The sequence below is a fragment of the Sapajus apella genome, unplaced genomic scaffold, assembly GCF_009761245.1.
Source record: "Sapajus apella isolate SASKATOON/1434 unplaced genomic scaffold, GSC_monkey_1.0 scaffold54, whole genome shotgun sequence".
In the NCBI taxonomy this organism is placed as follows: domain Eukaryota; kingdom Metazoa; phylum Chordata; class Mammalia; order Primates; family Cebidae; genus Sapajus; species Sapajus apella.
In genome coordinates this window covers 7,629,546-7,646,654 of record NW_022436994.1, presented here as the reverse complement: position 1 = coordinate 7,646,654, position 17,109 = coordinate 7,629,546, and the positions used below count along the sequence as shown (strand labels likewise).

Below are 17,109 nucleotides of genomic sequence, written 5' to 3'. Positions count from 1 at the left end.
GAAGAATCAATATCACTAAAATGGCCATACCACCCAAAGCAATTCACAGATTCAATGCTATTCCTATGAAACTACCAACATCATCCTTCACAGAATTAGAAAATTATTTTGAAATTCATATGGAACCAAAAAAAGCCAAAATAGCCAAAGCAATCCTAAGCAAAAACAACAAAGCCAAAGGCATCACATTATCTAACTTCAAACTAACCTACAAGGCTACTGTAACCAAAACAGTATGGTACTGGTACAAAAACAGATACATATGCCAACTAAACAGAATAGAAAACTCAGAAATAAAGCTGCACACTTACAACCATCTGATCTTCAACAAGGCCAACAAAAACAAGCAATGGGAGAAACACACCTTATTCAATAAATAGTGCTGGGATAACTGGCTAGCCATATACAAAAGAATGAAACTAGACACTTACCTTTCACTACATATAAAAACTAACCCAAGATAAATCACAGATTTAAATGTAAGACCTCAAACTATAAAAATCCTGGAAGAAAACATAAGAAATACCCTTATCAACATCAGCCTTGGCAAAGAATTTATAGCCAAGTCCTCAAAAGTAATTGCAACAAAAACAAAAATAGACAAATGGGAGCTAATTAAACTTAAGAGCTTCTGCATAACAAAAGAAACTATCGACAGAGAAAACAGACATCCTACAGAATGAGAGAAAATATTCGCAAACTACGCATCCAACAAAGGTTAAATATCTCACACCAGGCAGAATGGCTATCATTAAAAAGTCAAAAAACAATAGACGCTGTCCAGGCTGCAGAGAAATGGAATGCTTATACGCTGCTGGTGGAAAAGTAAATGAGTTCAGCCACTGTGGAAAGCAGTGTGGACATTTCTCAAAGAAATTAAAACAGAACTACAATTCAACCCAGCAATCCCCTTACTGTGTATACACCCAAAGAAATATAAATCATTGTACCAAAAAGACACATGCACTCATATGTTCATCACCATGCTATTCACAATAGCAAAGACACAACCAACCTAAGTGCCCTTAAGGGTGGACTGGATAAAGAAAATGTGGTACAGGCCAGGCATGGTGGATCACACCTATAATTCCATCACTTTGGGAGGCCAAGGCAGACAGATCACCTGAGGTCAGGAGTTAAGACCAGTCTGGCCAACATGGCGAAACCCTGTCTCTAATAAAAATATAAAAATTAGCTGGGCATAATGGGAGGCGCCTGTCATCCTAGCTACTCGGGAGGCTAAGGAAGGAAAATTGCTTGAACCCAAGAAATGGAGGTTGCAGTGAGCCAAGATCATGCCACTGCACTCCAGCCTGGGTAACAGAGCAAAACTCTGCCTCAAAAAAAAAAAAAAAAATGTGGTACATATACACCATGGAATACTACAAAGCCATAAAAAAGAATGAAATCATGTCCTTTGAAGCAACATGGATGGATGCGGATGCCATAATCCTAAACAAATTAACACAGCAACAGAAAACCAAACACTACATGTTCTCACATGGGAACGTGGCAAGTCAACACTGAGCACACATGGATATAAACATGGGAACAGTAAACACTGGGGACTGCCCGCGCAGGGAGAGTCAGAGAGGGACGTGGGTTGAAAAACTACCTAGTGGGTGTTATGTTCCTTACCTGGATCCAATACACCTCGGTAACAATCCTACACGTGTACATTCTATATCTAAAATAGAAGCTGAAATTTTTTTAAATCTTAAGTCAGTAAAATATGTGACTGCTCTAGAATCTGTGCCATAAAAAAAGAAATCCCACTCAACCTGATTTTTCTTGTCCATTGCAGATGTCCAGCCATCAGACTTGGCGGCATTCATTCATTTAAAACATTGCTTACAGGTGAATCCAGGGACCACAGGTCAATATTTCAGCCGAAGGTGTCTTTGGAGCGTCCAGCCCTGACCTGGCCCACCTGTCACTTTAGGAGGAGAGTCCCCGGCGCAGAGAAACGCAGCAACCCTGAACCACAGGCGCAGGTAATGGTCAGGGCTGGTGGGAATCAGTGTCTGTGAGCCACACACCTGCAGCCCAGGCCTCCAGGCCGGGGTGGGTTTTTAATCATTAGCCAAGGCTTTGTGCTCCTGGGTGGATGTAAGCTGACACCGGGGTTAATATGTTCCTTGCTGTTGACTGTTCACAATCCCCTCCACCTGCAGAGGTGGGACAATAGCTTCAGGAACAGTATCCAACCCACCACTTTCAAATTCCAGCTACAAAGGGAGCACGCCTGCTTGTGTGAGGCTCGAATTGAGGGGTGTGTGTGTTTTTTTTTTAACGTGTTAAAGGTTTTCCCTCTTTCTCAGCAGGTCAGTGAACTGAGGCCTGCGGGCTCCTGGCTGCAGATGAGGAGTCGCCTGAAGGGAAGGCCAAGGCTGCCGGGAAGCATCCTCACTGAGGCGCCATTCCCAGAAAGCCTTTGGAAATAGCCAAAGGCCTGGATGTTATTTTAGGCGTGGGAGGAGATGGTGAAATCAAAGGGAAAGTATGGATCAAAGTTTAGCGGCCTGTGGAGCGAGGGGATGAGGGTCAGGGTGCCACAACCCACAGGCCTCTGTCCCAGAAGTCTGTGCCCACAGGGTCATGATGGCCTCACCAGGCAATTGTGCAAATGCTGCAGGAAGCAGCTGGAAACAGAGGCTGGAGCCGAAGGGCAGGGCCCATCCTGGTAACCATCTCGCTGTCTCTGTCTCTGAGAACTGGCCTGAGTCCTGAAAGTTCCCACTCACCCACCGAGTCGTCCAGGATGGAATGGAAGAGGGTCTTCCCTTCCAACCTGGGTTCCCAGTGACTTAGGGCCTTACCCCTGCAGGCAGCTCCAGGACACCAGCAGGCTCTGTAGGCTTCCCATTTAAGAGTCCTGGGGTGATGGAAACCTCATAATCATACCAAATTTGAATGACAGTTTATCACCAGAAGCTCCTCTTTTAAACAATTCCCACTAACATCTTCTGCTGTTTCTCTGACCGTTCTCAAAGTCTGTTCCATCTGAGCAGGATGTGGCAGTGTGGAGAAGGGGCCTCGGCCAGCCTTGCTCAGGAGCCACCTCCACCTTACCTTGGGTGGCCTCTGGGTGTCGGCTCCTCCGTGGCCCATCTCTCCACCCAAACAGGGATGGAGGCACATGCGCCAAAAGGGAGTTCCAGAAATGCCTGAGGAACAGCTAAGCAATATGAAAGAAGTGAAGGGAGGCACCCCATAGTGTTAATTTCCCAAGGTGCTGTAAAGTACCACAAAGTGGGTGGCTTCAAACACGGCAGTGTGCTCTCTCGGAGATCCAGGGGCTGGAGGTCTGAAACCAAGGCGGCAGCATGGCTGTGCTCCATCTGAGAGCCCCGGGAGGACCTGTCCCTGCCTCTTCCACCTTAGGCTGCCACAGGTGGTGGGCATCCTGGCTCGCAGACGCACAGCTCCGGCCGCTGCCTCTATCATCACACGGCTTTCTCCCTCTGTCTGCGTCTTCTTTTTTTTGTTGAGATGGAGTTTCGCTCTTGTTGCTCAGGCTGGAGTGCAATGGCGGGATCTCAGCTCACTGCAACCTCTGCCTCCCAGGTTCAAGCGATTCTCCTGCCTCAGCCTCCCTAGTAGCTGGGATTACAGGCATGCACCACCACGCCTGGCTATTTTTTGTATTTTTAGTAGAGACAGAGTTTCATCATGTTGGTCAGGCTGGTCTGGAACTTCTGACCTCGTGATCCACCCGCCTCGGCCTCCCAAAGTGCTGGGATTACAGGTGTGAGCCACCGCACCCAGCCGTCCCCTCCTCTTCTCACAAGAACCCAGTCATGGAACTCAGGCCCACTCTAATCCAGCACGGCCTCATCTCCATCATCATTCCAAATAAGGTCATAATCAGGGGTTTCAGGTGGACATGAATTTTCCACACTCCCCTACAGGTGGTCCTCTGGGTTGCGTGAGGAGGGAGGCCCCACTGCGTGATGCAAGTCAAATGTTCTTCTCACGGCACGTCATTTCTTTACCTATAAGGCTTACCTATAAGGCTAGGTATGAGCGTCACTGGGAAAGGAGCCCATTGGCTTGCCCTTCTTCACTAGTGCTCACTATGTGCGCCCAGCAAGAGAAAGGTATGTGCACAGGGAAATGGGGAGAAACCTTCAAAGGGGTGAAATGCACAGAAATCTGAGCGCAGTCCAGGACTATGGCCCTAAACTTGCTCCCTGGCAGCTCCCTACACAGGCCTTGCGGTTAATCCACCTAAGCCACTCTTGCTCTTTTTTCTTTTTTTTTTTTTTTTTTGAGACAGAGTCTTGATCTGTTGCCAGGCTAGAGTACAGTGGCACGATCTCAGCTCACTGCAACCTCCACCTGTCAGATTCAAGCCATTCTTCTGCCTCAGCCTCCCAAGTAACTGGGACTACAGGCGTGTACCACCATGCCCAGCTAATTTTTGTATTTTTAGTAGAGGCGGTGTTTCACCATGTTGGCCAGGATGGTCTCGATCTCTTGGCCTTGTGATCCGCCCGCCTCGGGCTCCCAAAGTGCTGGGATTACAGGTGTGCACCACTATGCCCAGCCTGCCTAAGCCACTCTCTAGGGGCAGGAGGCATCCAGACCAGACGGTACAGGTGAGCCGTGGGAACAGGGATCTCAGCACATCTTCAGCCTGTCCTACTCTCTCCCACAGAGTAAATTCCAGACGCTCCTGCTGGTCTGCACTTGCTGCAAAGCAACAGAGAACCAGCCTGCACCACGTCCACACCCTCCCAGCGCTGAGGCCACGGGGATGATGAGACAGGATGCTAACCTGTTGCTGTTCAGGACACAGCATCTGAGAAATGAGGCTGAGCCTCATTCCCAACAACGACGCACCCTTCAGTGTATCGCTGGGTAAGAAGGAGATGGACTCACAGTGGCGGCCCCACCCCACCTTCTGCTGAGCAACCTCGCCGGCATCCAGCCCTCCCAGTCTGTGATCACCCACACAGCCCTCCTCCCACCCAACTGCTCAGCATCCACACCCATCATCCCCATGTGTCCCCATCCAACAGGAACCCTCCACTGTGCCCCGCCGATGCCCGAATACTGTGTGCACAAGCTAACTAAACACCACTCTACGGTGAGGGTCAAGGTAAGATCTGGGGAACGCAGTATCAGTTTATATTTTCGTTTCTCGGTCTCAGCTGACCTTTGTCAAAGCCACAGATGTTGAGTTTGGCTCTTCTAACCAAATGGAACACCTGGACGCTGACCCAACAGGATCCTTGAAACTTTTCTCTCTGCTTCCTGGAGATCAGAGAGATTAGGGGGCAAGGACATTTGCATGTCTCCATTGACCTAACAGAACTCAATTCCACGGTGACCCTGGTCAAATATGTTTGCATGGAGACTCCTAACGAGACACACAGAATCTGACGGAGGCAGCAGCGATGGATCCAGACACCATGTGCACACACACATACACGTGGAGGTGATCTTCAGCTAAGACTCTGCTGTGGTGTATCTGTGTCTGTATTTCTGAAGTTTACCACAGTGGTGGAAACCATATATAAGCAGGAAATAACTGCTGTCCAATCAAATACCTTGACATATGGACCATGAGGACAAGACACGCATACCAGGAGACTTGTGTGAAGCCTTCTGTGACAACATGCAGGCAGAGACCACTGCAGGCTGGGACTGGCAGAACAGACCCATGAGGTCACCTGGATCCACTGTCCCAGACCACTGGACGCTCTGCTCACTAAGCCCCCCACCCTGTGGTTTACAGGCGGAAGCTTGGGAGTTTTGTTTGAAATTTGCTCAAACTTTCAGTAAAATAAAATGGAAACCATTACAGTGATTTCGTGTATCTGAAGCTCCTCATCATACATTTGGTCAGCATGCTTTCTGAAAGAATCCAATAGCTTCCTGAGACTCCATCACAGCCACTGGGGCAGATGCAGGGATGGCAGCACGTGACCTGCACAGACTTCTGGACAGTCACGTCTGTCCTGTCCTTGTGTTGGTCTTGCTGCTCTGGTCACTTCCTCTGTCTGGCTTTCTGAGTTCAAGCAAAGCATGCTAAGCAAGGGCTCGACAAATGCGTGCGCATGCGCGTACGCGCACAGAAACACACACACCACACACACAAAAAAAACACCTCACAAAACACAGCACACACAAAACACCTCACACACAACAGACATCACATATACAAAACACCTCACCCACAACATATAAACACACACAGCGCATACACCTCACTCAACACACACAAAACACCTCACACACAACACATACACAACACTTCACAACACATACACACTACACACACCGCAAGACACACAAAACCTTACACATAATACACAACACATACCAGACATGCACGCGCACACACACCTCACACACAACACACACATTGTAACACACACACTTCAGCACAACACACATACCTCACATGCAACACACACTTCACACAACACACATGATAAGACATACCTCACACACATACAAAACACCTTGCACAACACACAACACACATAACACCTCACACACAAAACACACAACATAACACACACAAAAACACCACACACACAAAACACACACTCAAAACACCTCACACACAACACACACAACATACAACACACACATTGTAACACACACAACACTTCAGCACAACATACACACCTCACACAACACACACAATAAGACACACCTCACACACATACAAAACACCTTGCACAATACACAACACACATAACACCTCACACACAAAACACCACACACACTGCAACACACACTCAAAACACCTCACACACAACACACGCAACATACAACACACACAATACACGACACACACAGCACCTCACAAACACACAAAAAACCTCACACACCACACAGACCTCATATACAACACACACCATGCATCACAAAACACACAAACACAACGTACACACACAAAACACCTCACACACACCACAGACCACAGACACACGAACCCTGCCCACACAGCCATGCAAAGGTGAAGTGCGAGCTCCAGCCTCAGGCTGAAACATGAGTCCTGCGGTCACCCTGAGGGGAACCAGACTGCTGGCCAAAGGCGGGTTAGGTGAACCAGGAGAAGCACGCCCTGATGACTCAGCCACTATTCTTACCCAGCCCTTCTTCCGGGGCACAGACCGCAATGGCCAAGGCCAAGCTAGAACAATCCCAGCGTGAGTACAGCAGCTGGCAAGGGCTCGGGACCTGCCTGGAGCTGGATCAGGCACTGCCCTGAACCCTCCCACACCGGAGGCGGCCACCAGAAGGCAGGGACACCAGCCTCCTTCAAGGACAGTGACCCTTCTGTAAACAGGCAGCACACTTCCCTGGGGCAGGCCAGGCCCCGCCCTCCCTGGACGCAGGCCAGCTGTCGGCTGCCCAGGAGGCTGGGCGGGGAAGTGGGTCCCACACATGGCCTCAGGGTGTCCTAGTGAAGACTGCCCCGCACCTGAGGGCACCTGCTGGTATCAATCAGTGGCTGGCAAAATGTATGAAGGTAAAGACAGGGGTGGACAAAAACAAGGACACTCTGCCCCTGAACTTCAATCAAAAGCTGTGGGGCCACCATTCGAACCACGGTTAGGCCATGGTGCCGTGAAAAAATCCTGCAAACCTGCAGCTACCAAGGACAGACTGGCATACGTCCCCTGTTCTGACCCTAGTGCTGCCTCCAAGTCTACAAATGCGGGATCACGGTACTCATCTACTGTAAGTGTCTGATGTCGGTGCCCTCACCCTCAGGAAGCAGGAACTCATCAGACTGGTTCTTTCCGTCAGATGGCAGTAGAGCCAGATCAACAATGCACAGCACACAGCAAAGGGCACCAGGAGAACAGAGCTGCCAGCTCACCTTCATGGAACAACAAACCAGCCTCCTCCTGACACAGCACGTGCTTTCCCTGTGTCACACTAGCACCGAAGATCCAAGCATGTTATTTCATTCGATCCTGACAGTGACCCCACGAGGAAGCTGCTGGCATCCTCATTTAACAGAAGAGGAAAGTGGAGACCAGAAAAGTGAACCAACTCCATTCAAGGCCACAAGGCTCGCTAGGCCATAGCCTGGATGGGACTCAACCCAACGCTAGTCCATGCTCGTATCTACTATTATATTCTGCGCTTGTGTGCATGTGTGAGCACACGTGTGTACACATACCTGTAGAGCTACAGAGCAGCTGGACCACAGGCTGTGACTCCACTGTGAGGAGCCCAGCCACCTCTCCCAGTCCAAGGGACGGTGGTTACCTGAAAAATGGGGAGGCATCCTCTCTATGAGCCAGCAGACCACAGCAAACAGAAGGTGAGGTAGGCAGGTGAGAAAGACACCAATGGTCCCTTTATAGTTCTAAAAGCCAGAGGTCCCAATGAGGCTATGCTGCAACACCGTCCCTTTGACATCCCTCTAAAATCATCATTCCACTTGACCCGTAGACAGGTGGCACATCCCCTGATGCCTTCATCTGCACCCTCCATAATTCCCCGCATAGCACGTTTTCTCTGCTGATTCTTGTTTCTTCCCACCTTCTAGAAAGGCACATGCCAGTAATTGTGGGTTGTTTTTTGTTTTGTTTTGTTTTTGAGACGGAGTCTTGCTCTGTCGCCAGGCTGGAGTGCAGTGGTGCAGTCTCGGCTCACTGCAACCTCCGCCTCCTGGGTTCAAGCGATTCTTCCACCTCAGCTTCCTGAGTAGCTGGGACCACAGGTGCATGCCACCACACCCAGCTAATTTTTGTATTTTTAGTAGAAATGGGGCTTCACCATGTTGGCCAGGATGGTCTCGATCTCTTGACCTTGTGATCCACCCGCCTTGGCCTCCCAAAATGCTGGGATTACAGGCATGAGCCACCGCGCCTGGCCTGGTTTCCTTTTTACACTGGCTCCCAAGAAGCTCTGACCCTGTCTCCATGTAACATTGCTAAGTTAAGATTCACAAAGGGAGGTTGCTTCCCAGCTCCTTTCTCAACAACACTGTGTGCCGCTTTTGAGTCCATGAATTAATCTAACCCACTTTTGCAGGGTGCTGCAATAAATAGAAGATTCTGCTACCAGGAAAACAACATCACAGGAAAATAGCCACAGGTTCAATGCACCACATACACAGAAAAGGTTCCTTCCTCACTGTGTCTTAAATGCCCAGGTGGCCACAAAGTCACCCTATGCCTGCAGACAAAGGACCCTCAACACAGTGTAATGTCATTAAGGTGACAGACACTCTTACAGTTATGTCATGGGATGTCAGCAAGTACAGCTGGCAAGGCTCATCACCACCTTCTTCCTGCCCCACGAGGGAATGAGGCCCAAGGGTTTCAAAACAATCACACCTCAGCCAGCGCAACTCCAGGAATTTTGAAAGACCCGGCAGCTCACCTCAATATAAAACATGCTGGGGTGAAGCTATTCTAGAACCTCTCCAAAGGGGTCATGGCCCTCAGGTTAGCTGCAGAGCAAAGGCAGGGGTTGAGGGTGGGTACAGATGCCAGGTGAACTCCAGGTATGGGAGGGGCCTCCAGCACAGGACGGAGCAGAGGGCAGTCAGGTCTGAGGGCAGGTCACAGAGGTGCGTGCAGGGGTACTGACACCCCAGAGCACAGAAGCCTATTAGTGTCTGGGTGACATGGGATTTTCTTGAGTTTTCTGAGCTCCAGCAGGTGAGGGAGGGCAGAGCATCTGAGACAGAATAGGTACTCAATGAATGATAACAAAGAGAAAACCAGAAATAGGCCAGGTTGCATCCAGGTGATGTCGGGGATGTCAGTATTTTCTGAAAGCAGTTCCATGCCCATCCAAAATGCCAAGGATCCCAGTGCCAGAAGGCTCTCAGCCCAGACAGGGTCAGGAAAGAAAATCAGTGCTCTGTGCTTTCTGCCCTGAGAAGCCGCACTGTGCAGGTGGAAACCCTCCCACCCAAGCTCCGCTAAACAGGAGGGTTGGCTTCTACCAGGCCACCCAGCAGGGAGACAGAAGGGTGCTCAGGCCGGGCTGGGCTGCACATCCATCCTTCCATTTACTCCTCCATGCCAGGAGGAAGACAGCATGTTTAAGCTCCATGCAAAACAAAGATGTGAGGAAGCTGGGTGTCTTGGCATCAAAGGCCCTCTCATGACCCCACGCCACCACACAGGGAGAGCAACCAGAACGGCAGGCATCGCCAAGGCCACCCCCGACTGCACGCCCACAGGCTGATTCCTGCCCCAGCTCCAGCTCACAGCCAGGATTCCCACACTTCAGCTTATCGGCCTTGCCGGAGGCTTTGTTAAAGCACCAGTCCCTGTAGGTCTGGGCTGGGGCCTAAGAATGTGCATTTCTAATAGGTCCCCAGCCAACGTTGAGGCTTCTGGTCCAGGAACCACACCTGGAGGCCAACTGGTTAAGGAAATTTGAGAAGACCACAAAGAGCTTAGTACAGAGCGGACTCATCCATGTTGATCTCAGGGAAATATACACACATATATTCACAGACATATAAACTCACATACATAACAGACTCACATCCATACATTCACACACAGGTAACAATTTACATTATCCACATGTATATACACTGAGATATAACAATTACATTCAAAACCAACACACAGACATTCATATACATATAACAATTACATACAAGATACATGTATTCACAGTATAACATTGATTTCATAATATACACATACAAACATTCATATAAACAATTACATGACATATATATACTCACATGTAAAGACTACACACCTAATATACATATACACTCACATATTCAACACATGCATAGCACCTGTATGTGTTCATGTGTTGACATGTGTGTGACGTGTACATATTCATTTGCGTATATATAATAATTACATGTATATTGTGCATGTATGAGTTCTTATACCTACGACAATTACATGCATAACATGCATGTGTCTTCATATATATAACTACACACAAAGCATGCATGTATGTATTTGTATACATATAATAATTACATACATAATATATACACACACATAGAGCGGCAGGGGGAGGGGGCAGGAGCCAGGCTGGGGTAGATGCGTAGGCTCTCTTAGCGACCACACCTGTGAAGAGGTAACAGGGAGGCATGTCCTGATGCAGGTGGGGTGCTGTGCTCCAGGAGACTGAAGACTCCTCTCTGGGACCCTTGGGCTCCAGCAGGCACAGTGACAACATCTAAACAGCCAGCATGGGCCCCTGCGGTTCCGGCCTGAACAGGCTGTTGACAGCCCTGCAACCTACGTCTTTAGACACAGCACACGGCTTTAGCCCTCTGGTGGCACTGATGTCCAGGGCTCACCAAAAAATCTGATGGTCAGGGACTGCCTGCGAGGTGGGAGAGTCTCAGCTGCCCCTGTGAAAACAGACTTCAGCCAGGGCCTCAGGACAGGCACACAGCTCCGGGGCCACTTGGGCCTCGTCCCGTGGCTCCCTGGGGCCTGTGACAAGCCTGAGGAAATCAGTCACAAACCGCAGCCTGTCAAAACCGAGCAAGTACAAGGCACACCCCACCACCTCGTCCCCCAGCAGTGAGTGCCGCAGAAGAAAAGGGTGAGCGTGGACGTCAGGACTGGGGACACAGCTGAGGCCAGCAAGGATGGATGGCCTCAGCTCTTGATGCTGCAACATGTTTTTCATAGTTTGTGAATATTTTAGGTTTCTGAGTGAGATTTTTTTAACCTTCCTATGATCTCAAATGCATACTTTGCTATTCCAGAAGCAAAGAGACACACCGTGTGACAGCATTAAAAGGAGCATAATAAGGGCACCCTGCCTGTGGCAAGCCTTCTGTGACAGGCCTGATCCCATAGTCCCTCTTCTCTCATTTCATCTGCAGTCAGGTTAGAGAGCACGCCTATGGCCACAGCGTAAAGGAGAAAACCAAGGCTCCGGTAGGCAGGGGGCGAGGGCAGGGCCCAATCACTTAAGTGATGAGGTTAGAGAGTCACCCTCATGCCCAATGGGTAAAAGAGGAAACCCGAGACTAAGGTGGGTAGGGGGCAAGAGCAGGGCCCAGCCACCGGAGCCAGGATCGGAACTTGACTTCATCAGAGCAGGGATGCTGCCACATGGGTGCCGCTGGCCGAGCCTGGGGGAAGATGTTCTACTGCACCCCAAGACAGAGCAAGTTCCATGTCTGGAGGCCACCAGATCACGGCCCAGAAAGACTGCCTAATCCCCGGCAGAACACCCAGATTCTGTGTACGGCGAAGCTGTGGGGAGCCAAGGGCAGGAAGCCCCATCCTATTTGAGAAGTCTGGAGAACACCCCTGATGGATGCCCAGGAAGAACCACAGGGAGCACCCGTTTCCCTCCCCTACCGGGGAGGCCGGGACCTGCACACACTTCCCCAGCAGCAAGAGGCAGCTTCCAGTTTGCCTCCCAGGGAGTTGCTTCTGATTTGCAGGGAGAGAAGAGGGTGCCATGTCCTACTGTCTAGGCACAGTGAACCCTTCAGGTACCTTAAAAGCTGCTAATAAGAAACAAGGCTTCACCCCCTCAGCTCCAAAGGGTGGAGGCAACGAAAACACCAAGAGCTACCACGACCTTCCAAGGAGCTGCATTTGAAAAGCAGACAGCAATTTAAATTTGCCTAATAACAAGCCAAAGGGAAAGTGCTATTATGTTTACCTTCAATCTGATTTGAACACACACACCCAGTATTTGTCGGAGCTGGATGTCAGTCAATAAACCACTGCACCACACTGTCCACAGCCACCCAGCGACCCAGACACCCTCACTGTCCAGGTTTTTATCCCTAAGACAACAGACTTGTGCTGTCTTCACCTGAAAGCCAAGGAAACTCAGGCCGGGGAGATTTGCCCCGAAGGTAACTATTATCGATAGAATGGCAGATCCCACAAAGGCCAGGGGATCCTCTTCTCTAAAAAGCCACGCAAATGGCCAGTGCAGCAACGTCGAAGGTCCTCAGAGAGAGCCTTGTGAATGAAAGCTACAGGTCAAAGGGAGGGCATGGATCCTACAGGAAGTCAAAAAATCTCCAAAGAGGGCACAGCTTCAAGAAAGAGACTTAGTCCCACAGGATGGAACAAGGGAGCCAAAGAAATGCAAAGGGCTTACCTGTTCCAGACGGACTTGTACACAGCAGGGAATCACCACCTTTCAAAGAGAGAAGAAACAGATAAGCAAACGGATTCTCCAGAAAATGTTAGCATAATAATCAAGCCTGGATCCCACAGGCTGAATGAAACAGTCTCTAACCTCACTCCTGACCACAAAGCTATAGCAGTTCACGACCGAGGAGACCTGGAGTTAAGAGAGTCCCGGGTTTTGTTTACTTTTGGAAAGTCCCTGTCCTTTTTGCTAATGTCATGGAAACCATGGGGCCTCCCCCTCAAGAAAAATGCAAATCACTCATAGATACGAAATGTAGCCTCTACTTTGACAAAGAGCTGGTAGACCTCAAGGATGGAAACTTCTCAATCGGTCCGTGCTTGGGGAGCTTGGGAGCGCGGCCCAGAGAAGGAGGCAGAAGGCTCTGTCGAGTGGTCTCCAAGCCCCCACTCCTCCCATCCTCACCTGGGGCGTGTATTCTCTTCCACAAGGGGCCACTTTTCTTTCTTTTTTTTTTTTTAGATGGAGTTTCGCTCTTGTTGCCCAGGCTGGAGTGCAACAGTGCAATCTTGGCTCACTGCAACCTCTGCCTCCCAGGTTCAAGCGACTCTCCTGCCTCAGCCTCCCGAGTAGCTGGGACTACAGGCATGTAGCACCACACCCGGCTAATTTTTGTATTTCTAGTAGAGACGGGGTTTCCTCAAGTTGGTCAGGCTGGTCTCGAACTTCTGACCTCAGGTGATCTGCCCACCTCGGCCTTATTACAGGAATGAGCTACCACGCCCGGCCAGGGACCACATTTTCTTGTACTATTTCTACAAGTAGAACTAAAAACAGTCTGAGTATGGCAATGTTGACATGGTTATTCCATTCAGCACAGGAGACGGGAGAGGAGGCTTTGACTCTACCACAGTCTCTGAAGACCGAGAGCTCCCTGGGAAAGACAGAGAAGGCAAGGGAGGCAAGGCGGCTCAAACACAGTCTGGAGAGCAGTTAGTTACACGCATAGGGAGCCACCGGCCCCACAGCGCAAAGACCCCACCTTGGGCAGGATCTCCACCACTTACTAGCCTCAGGACCTTGGCCTTTGATCTCTCTGGACCTCGGTTTCCACATCTGAAAACTGCAGGTAACAACAGTGCCTCCCAAGCAGGGTCACTGTGAGGAACAGGAGATGGTGCATGAGGAGCTCAGAAGAGTGGCCGGTCCAGGGCAGGGGCCCCACTCACAGGCACAGAGCTCTACCTAAGGAGAGGGGCTAAGGGGACTCTGGGGGCCGCTCAGGAGCCAGGCGCCAGCAAACAGGATTCAGCTCCCCGTGAGCGACCTTACTCCTTAGCTTCCTCCTGGCACCGCCCCCTCCAGATCCCGGGCACCTCCTTTCTCAAAGAGTTGTCTGAAAATGTGCAACGGAAGGAGAAATCTCAGAAATCTGACTAATTGTCCTTGTGGTTTGGGGCGGGCAGCAGCGTGGCCTTGACGCTTGCCAGAACAACTATTTATAGCCTCTTGCTTATCTTAAGCAGTACGGTCCTCAGGGAGTATGTGACACATGGCCGTTCCTGTGTCTGGGACACATCATTACTCCATCAGGGCTCTGACTCAGACGGATGTCTGGGGCAGGGGTCCTCTCTCAGGGCCCCTGGCCCCACCATGAACCGGCTGCCTCCTGAACACCCACAGCAGCCGGCCAACAGGAATATGCCTTTTCCATTGGTATGTCCTCAACGACATGTGTGTACATTGAAGTTTGATGAATGGATGAGAGAATAAGCGAGCAAATGTATGTAAAGCAAAAACAACAACAACAACAAAAATGGCTTTGGAAACAGAGAGTCACAGACAAAACCTCACAGGATGGTGGAGACCCCGTGGTTCACAGTGTGGCTTATCTCACCCCAAGCATGATATCCACTCAACGCACACACGCGTCTTGTTGCCTCGACGTGCAGGCAAGAAATGTGCAAAGAACCAGGGCCCCTGTCTTGAAAACTCACTATCCGCATCCCTGCAATGGCATATCATCCATGACAAAAATAAATCAGCTATGAAGGCAGGAAAACGCACAGAGGAAAGTTAAACGCATGTTACTAAGTGAAAGAAGCCACTCTGAAAAGGACATATACTGTATGATTTCAACTCTGTGACATTCTGGAAAAGGCAAAACTGTGGGACAGTGAAAAGGTCAGTGAAGGCCAGGGATTAGGAGGGAGAGAGGAGCAGGCAGAGCACAGAGACTCTTCAGGGCCATGAGACTATTCTGCTTGATACTATAATGATGAGAGCACGTAATTCTGCATTTGTCTAAACCTATAGGACGTCAACACCCGGAGAGAATCCTAATGCAAATCAAGGGATCTGGTTACTAAGACTGTATCAATATTGGCTAATCAAGAGTAAAAATGGTACCACAAGAATGCAAGCTGTTTATATACGAGAGGGAAGCGTATGTCCAATTTTTGTATAAATCTAAAGCGCTCTTAAAAATAAAGTCTATAGTACATTTCTCAAATTTATTATCTGGAAGCATGCGTTTGTAGAGAGAATGAAAGAAAAGCCCTATGCAATGTCAGAAACTTGAGGGGGGTGGTTATTATTATTTTTTATTTTTTTCATAGAGACGGGGTTTCTCCAATGTTGGAGAGGCTGGTCTCAAACTCCCGACCTCAGGTGATCTACCGACTTCGGCCTCCCAAAGTGCTGGGGTTACAGGCATGAGCCACCACGCCCTGCCAGAAACTTGAGTTTTAACGACAGCAGCCACTTTAAGATTTGGCCAAGAAGCCGGGTCTGTGTGTTCCCACATCCCTCTGTGACCAGATGGGTTGCAGTAACTGCCCACCACCTGGCCTGGCCCCAGGGCATCCTACAGAAAAGGAGAGGTGAGCTCCGTGGCTTACATGGCTAAGGGGCTCTGGGATTGTCACACCTAATCTTGTTGAACTGCATCCATCACTTGAACTGCACATTTTCACTGACAGCTTTCTCCTGCCAGGACTTCATTCGGAAATGAAGCAAACTGGTCCTCAACCCCATACAGCTTACAGCTCCAGTAATAGAAACAGCATAAAATGAATAGTTTTCAAGAAAATGAGCTGGGGGAACAGTGGGGCAAGCAGCTCCCAGGTTCCAAAGAGCAAATGGCAGGCAGCCTTGTCCTAAGCTTCCACACCCATATCCTACCAGACTTGCTCTTCTCTTCCTAGAGAACCAGTCACAGCCCCTACTGTATTTGCACATGTGCTGTTACAAAATGAAGACAAAAATGTCTCAGGAAAGACCTTCTATGAGAGTGAATTTGCAAATAAAAATGCACATGAAGCACCAATCACATGAAGCACTCCTCTAGGAGCAAAGAGGAGTCGCCTGTCGATAAAGAGAAAAGCCATTGTTTCTCTAAGCGCAAACATCTAATTTAGCAAAAACCGTGACCAGTGAACACAGAGGGCATTTGTTCCTTCAGTGTGGCTAAAGCCATATTCCAGGATGGGAAGTCCCTGAAAAGAGATTGCATTTCCATCACACTTTTCCTCTCTTTTGCTAAGGCAGGTAGCTGACCACAGACTTAACCATGGGATGAGGCGGCCGGGTTTGGGATGCTAACACCGGCCTGCTGCTCAGCACCAAGGAACGTATGGGGGCTGTGCAGCGGTGAGATCGGCTGCGTCTGCTGGACACTCAGGTGTCACCCGCTGTTCTTCAGCCTTAGCAGAGGCAGAAGCACCGTGCTTCCGTGGGCAAGCTGCATCCCTGTCAGAGAACACACAGTTCTCCGCTGTGCCCGCCCCGCTGATCTACAGGCTGGCCCGCCTCCCACACATCAGGAGGATGTCTCCCGTAGAAGGAGCCAGGTAAGGGAGTGAGGCGCACTTGCTTGCTCTCCTCACCTCAAACTCCAGCTCTGATCAGACATTCCCCAGCACTGTGGGGTTCTTTCACTCTTTCCACTGGACAGGGAGAAGCACTGTGGGTTGGGGCCAACCCCAGGCTGGCTTGGCCTTGCTCGGCACAAAGAAGCTGACACTTCTTCAGTACTAGGTGGGCGTAGTTTTAAGGGCAAGA

The 17,109-nt window shown here is 49.8% G+C and overlaps 1 protein-coding gene across 14 annotated transcripts in view; it reads right to left on the bottom strand.

Moving 5' to 3' along the window:
- The window catches only part of TNS3 (tensin 3), a 315,320-nt gene that overhangs the window by 192,832 nt on the left and 105,379 nt on the right, over positions 1-17,109 (bottom strand). For 11 of the 14 annotated variants that reach the window (XM_032244265.1, XM_032244267.1, XM_032244273.1 and 8 more), the window contains one exon: positions 13,054-13,092. The exons of 1 other annotated variant lie outside the window; for it this stretch is intronic. In XM_032244265.1, coding sequence (XP_032100156.1) covers positions 13,054-13,092 — 39 coding nt within the window. Of the gene's footprint in view, positions 1-1,781; positions 3,514-13,053; positions 13,093-13,194; positions 13,540-17,109 lie in introns of those variants that run through there. 2 more of the 14 variants (XM_032244274.1, XM_032244272.1) reach the window with 2 other exon arrangements.